Source organism: Colobus angolensis, unplaced genomic scaffold, assembly GCF_000951035.1.
Source record: "Colobus angolensis palliatus isolate OR3802 unplaced genomic scaffold, Cang.pa_1.0 Scaffold595, whole genome shotgun sequence".
NCBI classification, from domain to species: domain Eukaryota; kingdom Metazoa; phylum Chordata; class Mammalia; order Primates; family Cercopithecidae; genus Colobus; species Colobus angolensis.
In genome coordinates, this window is record NW_012119543.1 from 436,948 (window position 1) to 446,091 (window position 9,144).

General features: G+C 48.9%; 1 protein-coding gene across 1 annotated transcript in view; it reads left to right on the forward strand.

The window, feature by feature from the left end:
• The window catches only part of USP22 (ubiquitin specific peptidase 22), a 47,923-nt gene that overhangs the window by 24,497 nt on the left and 14,282 nt on the right, over window positions 1–9,144 (forward strand). The window contains 4 exon segments of the mRNA XM_011962535.1: window positions 930–1,043; window positions 2,924–3,025; window positions 4,221–4,390; window positions 6,411–6,558. Of these exon segments, the coding sequence (XP_011817925.1) occupies window positions 930–1,043; window positions 2,924–3,025; window positions 4,221–4,390; window positions 6,411–6,558 (534 nt within the window).

Sequence of the window (9,144 nt, forward strand, 5' to 3'; positions counted from 1 at the left end):
CTCGGCCTCCCAAAGTGCTGGGATTACAGGCTTGAGCCACTGCGCCCGGCCTATTTTTATTTTTTGAGACAGAGTCTCACTCTGTTGCGCAGGCTGGAGTGCAGTGGCAAGATCTTGGCGCAGTGCAACCTCCCCTTTCTGGCTTTCAGCTATTCTCGTGCCTCAGCCTCCCGAGTAGCTGGGGTTACAGGCGTGTGCCACCATACCTGGCTAATTTTTGTACTTTAGTAGAGATGGTGGTTCACCGTGTTGACCAGGCTGGTCTTGAACTCCTGGCCTCAAATGATCTGCCCACATCAGCTTCCCCAAGTGCTGGGATAACAGGCATGAGCCACAGCTCCCAGCCTATTAGTCCCATTTTATAGAAGATGCAGTTGAGAAACTGGTGGAAGACCCACCTTCAGGTAACTCTAGGTCAAGATGTCAATGACGGTCATCTGATAAGAAACTGTTTTCCCCCTGTCCTTAAGGTAAGAGTAGCAAATGCTGCCAATCACAAAAGTCACAGCAAGTTGCCGTCACATTCTTTATGGTGATGGTGTCAGGAATTCTAGATGGAGGGAAGCATAGTCACTCCGTGTCAGGTGGCCAGGACTGAAAATATCCAATGCAGTTGTACCAGTTTTAAATACCACGCAGAGAAGGTGGCAGAGGTCCCGATCCTGGAGTATTGGCTGCTTTGAAAAGTATGTGTGGGTCGCCTCTGTTTTTTAGACACCTCAGCCCTGGGCGTGAGCTGCCAAACACAGTGCATGCCCCTCACCTGCTCAGGATAGGAGACCGCACTGGACTCGCTTCCCTGCTTGTGCATAGGAAGGTGCTATGAACAGTCAGTGTCTACAGAACCTCACTGTGTTTAACTCTGCCTTGCAGCCTTACCCTGTGGTTTTTAATTCAATTGGTTTCTCCTCCCTCCTTTCTCTCCTCAGCCATTGATCTGATGTACGGAGGCATCTACTGCTTTCTGTGCCAGGACTACATCTATGACAAAGACATGGAAATAATCGCCAAGGAGGAGCAGCGGAAGGCTTGGAAAATGCAAGGTTTGGTTCCGCCTCAGTTTACCTGCTTGATCCTGCAGTTCCCTCATGTCCATCAAGGGCAGATCCAGTAGGAGAAAGAGAAGTAGCTAGGTGGGAAGTGGTGGGCTGGTGGGAAGAGGCCCCCCACCTTCCCCTAAGGCCCACAGTGGAGTCAGCTGAAGCTGTGCATGGCATGGGAGGGGGCTGGCGTCGAGGCATGCATAGCTGCCTGTTTGCCTGGGACCGCTTCCAAGGTGTTTCCTTGCAGGTCCCCAGGGCCTGCAGCTGCGTCAGGGGGACAACCCCAGCAGTACTTAAGCTCTCCCAGGGCGCACCTGCAGATGTAGGGCTGAACCAGTGTGGCGAGGTCACACCTCTCGGGGACAGGCGACTCCGTATCTGGACGTCCCTGAGTGGTTTGCCCTCAGCACTGTTGAATTCTAGCAAGCGATCTCTTTGCAGTAATGTTATGTGTAAACATACCTCCTTCCTCCCAGGAGAGCAGGCTATTTTCTGATCAACTTGCGGTAGAATCTGTTTTGAAATTCTGGACTGTTTGGGTGATGTTAAATCCATGTCAACAGCGTGAACCCACCAGATGGAAACAGAGTCTCCCAGCAGCCCCACTGCACAGTCAGATCCTTGCAATCCTGTGAGCTGCCCTCGTGGCTCTTGCACCAGTGTGGGTTTTGCACTTGCTGTTGCCTCTCTGTGGCCACACGCTCTGGTTATTGGCTGCACAGAGGGAGAGGTGCAAACATGCAGTCATTTGCTTTATCATTTATTTCGTCTTGGCTTTCCTGAGTTAGTTAGTTTGTTTGTTTGTTTGGTTGGTTGGTTTTTAATTCTGGCAGATGCTCGTAGTGGTTGACAGTGATAGCGACATAGTGGGAGGTGTGGTTTGCCCCAGTTGACAGGTGAGCATCTGATCTCTCTGGTAGCAAAGCCATTGCTGTTGGCAAAGGAAACATGAACCTGACACCTGTTTTACATTCTTGCCTTGATTACTCTCCATTGAACACACCCCAGTGTTTTGAGAAGGGAAGAATAGCAACATGGGCTCTTTCAGTGAGTAGAGTTATTTGTGTTTAACAAGTCTTTTCTGGAGAGCAATCTTTGACTTGTGCTCCCTCTTCTCAGGGAACACTCTCAGAAATTTAATAACATTGTGACTAAGTGTGGGTGTATTGTTTTGTGCAGAGCATTTAAAGCACAGGCCTAAGAAATGTATGTCCAGGATTAAAATGGAATTCTTCTAGAATCATAATTCCATCTATCCAACATGACGTGTCTTTTAAAGTATTTTGAAGTATTCATAAATGTTGGTTGGCATGGAACAAGTACCTCTGAGTGCATAGGGTGTGCGTTGAATGGAATACGATGCCAGTTAGCATTTACACCACTCTCTTTGAATATTTTGTGGCACACACATTTTTAACTGTTGGATCTATTTTAGTTTGGTAACTCTACGCTGTGTTTATGCTATTTCAGTTTGCTGAAAAGTGCATGCTCTCGCCTTCAATTTCAGTTGTTTGCAGGAGAATCCTTCATGTAAGTTCCCGTTGGTGCTGATGCTGCCATCTGTGTGCTGAAGGATAGAAGACATTTGAAAAACAACTGTTTCGGCATTGGCTTTGGGGTAGTTTTGACTGGAGGTGCTGCTTTTCTTCTTGCAGGAAACGTAGCTCACATGCTCATGCCCTCTGTGAGAAGCTCCTTTAAGTGTTGTGTGTAGCCCCTGTCAGCATAGTCGAGTTTGAGAAAGCCCTGGTGCTGTGGATGTCGCCCACTGAAATGCACCCTGACAGACAGCATAGCGCCACAGCTTTTATGTGTAAGCACACTTGATGTGAAAATGTAGCTAATAGCACTTGGAACTGTCTTTCATCTGCTTGCTTTAGGCGCTGGAGAGAAGTTTTCAACTTGGGAACCAACCAAACGGGAGCTTGAACTGCTGAAGCACAACCCAAAAAGGAGAAAGATCACCTCGAACTGCACCATAGGTGGGTGGAGGGCGTCGTCACTCTCAGCTAGGTTTCTTTCCGGGCTTTAAAAGTACATACAGAATTGTGAGTTTCGTAAATCCACATGATTCTGTTGAAGCCCTGCATAACTGTCACTCATCGATGTGCTCAGCGACCAGCTCTTGAGCACCTGTTCTCTGCAGGGACCTGCAGTGGGCTTGGGGCACAGAGTGATGTGTGGCAATGGCCCTGCCCTCACAGCCTTCGGTGTCTGTGTGGGTAAAGGGACTCAAGTTGATTCTGGCCAGGGTGAGGCTGGGCACAGTAATCTTCAGGGAGAGAAATGTGTGTGAGTGTAAGTGTTTGCTGAATTTTCTACAAATTGAGGGAATACCCTTTAGAACTTTTTTTTTTTTTTTTGGAGACAGAGTGTTGCTCTGTCGCCCAGGCTGGAGCACAGTTCACTGCAACTTCCGAGCAGTGATCCTGGGCCCAAGCGATCCTTCCACCTCAGCCTCCTAAATAGCTGGGATTGCAGGTGCACACCACCATGCTTGGTTAATTTTTGTGTTTTGCATAGAGACGTTTCACCATGTTTCCCAGACTGGTGTTGAACTCCTGGGCTCCAGTGATCCTCATGCTTTGGCTTCCCAGAGTGCTGGGATTACAAGTATGAGCCCCTGCACCTGGCCCTAGAACATTTTTTTAAAAAAATTATTATTATACTTTAAGTTCTAGGGTACATGTGCACAACGTGCAGATTTGTTCCATATGTATACATGTGCCATGTTGGTGTGCTGCACCCATTAACTCGTCATTTACATTAGGTATATCTCCTAATGCTATCCCTCCCCCTACCCCACGACAGGCCCCGGTGTGTGATGTTCCCCTTCCTGTGTCCAGGTGTCCTAGAACATTTTAAAAAAGCTGTTTTGTTTGTTTGTTAGGCTCCACTCTGACCTGGCCTGTTGCCATAGAAACTCTATTTGTGTCATTCTGTCAAAGCATACAATGGTTGAAGTGGGAGGGGGCGATGGTGGTGGACATTCTTCAATACCGTTCATGTAAAAGTGGTGTAAAAATTAGCAAAATGCGATACCTCATCGTTTTCCGGCTTCTTGAATGAATGAATAAAAGAAAATAAGTATGTAGAGGTAGAAGAAGCTGCTGGGATCCAGCGGCACCTGTGGCTCAGCACACAGGTAACCCCGGCTCTCCGGCGACTTGTGTCCAGGTCTGCGCGGGCTCATCAACCTTGGGAACACGTGCTTCATGAACTGCATCGTGCAGGCGCTGACCCACACGCCACTTCTGCGGGACTTCTTCCTGTCTGACAGGCACCGCTGTGAGATGCAGAGCCCCAGCTCCTGTCTGGTCTGTGAGATGTCCTCACTGTTTCAGGAGGTGAGCACCATTGACTAATGCAGGGGAGCATTTCTGTTACTTTGTTTCCACTTTAAAAAAAAAAATTCAATAGGGTGGACTGCGATAAAGGAAGATACATTTAGAACCTTTTAATATATATGTCTATTATGGAAAACACAGTTTTCCAAAAAGGAAAGACCTGACATGATTTGGGGGGACGCACTGCTGACTCAGAACAAGGAGGAGCTCTCTGAGAGGCGTGTGGCAGAGAGATTCCTGGCGGGTGACATTTGTCTCCAAAGGCGGGTGGTTCTCCCCATTCCTCTTCCTCCATGGTCTGCCTTCCTGTCTCGGAAAGGCATGCATGTGCCACCCTCCTGCGTCCTGGCATGTGGGTCTCCTCCACTGCCAGGCCTCTCTAAGCATGCCCAGTCAGAGCCTCTGTCCTCATGAGCTACGTGCTACACGTTGGCAGTTCTTGTGGGCTACATGTATAGCATTCCTGTCCATGTCTGTCCCTGGCGTCAGAGCATGGAGAGCATGGCAGTGCTCAGGGCAAGGCGTATCACGGCTGCCGCCTCAGCCGCCACCAGTTCCGTGACTCAGACATGCTTCTTAGAGCTGAAGCAGCTCAGTTACCTCAACTAATAACCAGGCCGGTGCCTGTTCCTCAGGTGCCTTGCATAGCAGCCAGCCAACAGCCCTGGCCTGTTTCTGTTGGTAACCTCTGAGAGACCCAGCCACGCTGGCTCACTCATGTATGTCTGGTCATTGGTCAGTTTTGTGGAACAGCTGCAGAGTTGAGCGTTTGGACAGAGGCTATCCAACCTGAAAAGCTGAAATTATTTACTGCCTGGGCCTTTCAAAAACAGATTGCCAGCCTCTGGTTGTGCCTCAGCCATTCCTCAAAGTACCTGCAATGTGCCATAACTGCTGGGGGCACGGCTCAAATAGGAGAAAGGAGGGTACAGCTGGGAAGTTGGTGGGCGGTTGTGTCACTGACTTTAGTGATAAGCTCACTTGTGTTAGATTGTTTTTAGACTCAGGTTTGTTAAGGTGTAAATTACAGTCACATCCACCTTTTAGTGTATAGATAGATGGGTTTTGATGAATGCATAGTTTTGTAACTGCTGCTACTCAAGATGATGAACCAAACTCCCTCATGCCCCTCTGAAGTCAACCTCTAGTCCCCAGACCCTGGCAGCCGCCGATCTGTCTTCGGTCCCTTGAGTGTCCTTTACCAGCACATCATACAGATGGATGCATGCAGGAAGTAGCCTTTCAGAATCTGGCTGTCCCTACTTAACATAATACTGGGTGGATTCACCCGTGTCTTGTGCGAATCCATGACGTGTGCTTTCGATGGCTGCATTGGGTTCCATTATGTAGATGGGCTCTGGTTGTCTGTTTCCCAGTTCGGACACATTTGGGTGGTCTAGGGTTTGGGTTTTTTTGATGAGGAATAAAACTGCCATGAATTCTGTATTTGCACAGGCAAGACTCTTCTGTGAGTCTGACCTGGTGAGGAAGCCGTGGGATAGAAGGTGTGCTGCTGGGTCTGGGTCCTGAATGGAGCTGGTGGAGAGGATCAATTGGCTGGCAAGCCCTGAGCTCATTGCCATTAGCCTCAGAGCCAGAGAGTCCTGGGGCTGATGCTGGTGAATTCTGCATCATCACAGTGATGTGCTTCCCTTTGTGGCGGTGCTGGTGTCCATGGGCCAGAGTGGTTTGGCTGGTGCTTTGAGGAAACTAGTATTGGGCAAATCGAGTCACTTTTATTTGCATGTGATCTCATAGTAGCAAGTCATAATTCATCTTTTAGGCTTATATGTGGAAAACTAGATGGTGGAAAGGTGAAAATTCATATGAGGACTCAAAAAGTCCAATGAGCCCAGATAAAAATAGACTTTGCAAAAAGTAGAAAAGTAAAATTGAACCATTTGTGTCAAATGAGCCACAGCCAATGGTAGGCATCTGATAAAGGTTTTGATTGTGTGTACTCTGTGTTCAGGGTCTACATTTATTCCTGACAAGGTTTCCTTTCCCCGCCCTCTGGCAGTTTTACTCTGGACACCGGTCCCCTCACATCCCGTATAAGTTGCTGCACCTGGTGTGGACCCACGCGAGGCACCTGGCAGGCTACGAGCAGCAGGATGCCCACGAGTTCCTCATCGCGGCCCTGGACGTGCTCCACCGACACTGCAAAGGTGGGCGCTGGGCTCTGCGCCCTCCACCAGCACAGGATGTTTTCCTCGAAGGGGAAGGAAGCAAAGCGAGTGTGTGTGCTCCTGCAAAAAAGGGCACAGGTGACACGTTCCATTGTTTTGTAGCCTTTGTTGTCATTTGTTTCTGAGGTCACCATAACTAATGACCTCAGAGAGGCTCCTCTTGGTTTGTTTTTAAGAGGCGAGGAAGTAGTTCAAGCAGTATGGCAGGTCCTCAGTGACCCATCACAGTGAACAGCAAGTTCTCGGAGCCCTCTTGGGCCTGTGCTTTGAGGCCCCTGCCTGCCTTGGCATTTCTGGGATCCTGTGGGTTATCAGGCCTGAGGCTTCTGGACATCCCCCAAACACAATCAGCCAACCGTCTCCTTCCCCTTGGGGACTCTCCAAAAGGACTGGTGGTTGCTCTGAAATAGCCAGAGAGCTGGGACACAGGATGAGCAAAGCTTCTCTTGGGGTCTCATTGGGCCTGGGCCATCTCCCACAACATCATCCCACAGCCTGGCCCCAGGGTGGTGCCCTCATGAGGTTCTCAGAGGTGTGTGCTGTTGATAGTTGGCAGGGGCAGCTCTTAGGGCTGGAGGTAGGAGGCTAGGACTGAATGACTTCAGCCAAGATCGGCTCCTCTGCATTCCTCATGGTGGAGATCCCAGTGTGAGAAACCTGCAGCTGAAGTCTGTCTCTACAGGCAGAGAGACTGAGGGGTGATTCTCACACAGTGGGCTGGTCACTTGCAGGTCTTCCTAAAGCCCATGCTGGCGTTTCTGATTCAGTAGGTCTCTGGGGCAAGGGCTACTTCACTCCTACTCGGTTGCCAGCCGATGCTGATGCCACTGGTTCAGATGCCACGCTCCGAGAAGCCATGCGCTCAGCTAACAGGGTACCTGGCTGCTTGTGAGTTACCTGTGGCCTCTGGGCTGGCACAGCTAGTTGTAGGCGATATCCTACCGGTTAATTTTAACTTGGAGTCTTTTAGAGAACAGAGTCCTGTTCTGACAGTTCACCGAGTTGAACAGCCTGGTGGGCTGGCCTTCCCATTGGTTCTCATCAGTCTCAGGGCTGTGCAGCCGGGGCTAGGCGCTTACGCATACCCTATGGGTTCTGAGATCACAGCCCAGAAACGACCCACAGTTGAGCTAAAATGGCTGGTTTTGGTCAAATGTGACTGTGTTCTGTTCTCTTTTGGTGCTTTTTTTTTCCCTCTGAAAAACTGCGTGATCCTTTTAATCCTTACCCTAGAAATCAAATGAAAGTTACTCAGTATTTAGTAGCTTAGGTAGAGTTTTGTTTCCTAGTATGATTTATGAGAGGAAAGAGCACTGTGGAAGTCAACTATGCTATTATCTCAAGCACCTAGTCAGAATAACGAAGAGCCTTCTGCAAGCAGCAGGAAGATGTACTAAAAATCACTTGTTCAAAAATGCATCACTGTTAAAATATTCATATAACCAAATATGTGACAAAACCACTGACGTGCTTCTGACAGAATTCCCTTGGAAATGTCTGATGTCAGGTTCTTCTGTTTAGAAACGTGTTTGCCAGAGCCATTTAGCAAGGTGGCCTGGCCATGTGCCCTTGGTTATGTGCAGTTGTTTATCCTTGTGGCCTCCACGGCATCTTTCTGTTTATCGACTTTTGTTTTGTTTTATTTTGTTTTTGAGTCAGAGTCTCGCTGTCTCGCCGTCTCACCAGGCTGGAGTGCAGTGGTGCGATCTCAGCTTACTGCAACCTCTGCCTCCTGGGTTCAAGTGATTCTCCTGCCTCAGCTTCCTGAGTAGCTGGACTAACAGGCATGTGCCACCATACCCAGCTAGTTTTTTGTATTTTTAGTAAAGATGGGGTTTCACTGTGTTAGCCAGGATGGTCTTGATCTCCTGACCTCGTGATCTGCCTGCCTCGGCCTCCCAAAGTGCTGGAATTACAGGCGTGAGCCACTGCACCTGGCCATTCTGTTCATCACTCTTTGCATCTTCCTATATGGATATTCTTGTCCTCTAACATTTTGTCCCATGAATTTGAGATCCCTCTCAGAAGACTCAATGGCCACTTTCTATTCCTCTGTCATGATTCAATGTCTTTGAACTGTGACATATGTACAGGTGGCCTCGTGCCCTGTCCCCACTGTCTAGTGAAGTTATTTAGAATATGTATTCCACATATGAATTAAGTTCTGCTACTTAAGTTTCTTCTTTGCAGATCCGCACACATGAATATGAATGAAGCGTGTATTGAATAGAGAGGATGGGAGTGGCACTTCCAGATGCAACTGACTGGAAGACATGCTGTCCCCTGGGGGCTCCAGCTGATGAGGACAGCCTGAGAGTGTCCTGCGGTGTCACTTTCTGAACTCGGGGCACCATGATACCTAGTCGGGGGGGGGGGGTTGTATGGGGCTTCCCCAGGTGTACCTGGCCCACCGTATGTTCAGCTGTCTCACCGGAACAATATTGATTCAATCATTCTTCATTTGAAAATGGGAATCAATAATCCCAGCACTTTGGGAGGCCGAGACAGGCGGATCACGAGGTCAGGAGATCGAGACCATCCTGGCTAACATGGTGAAACCCCGTC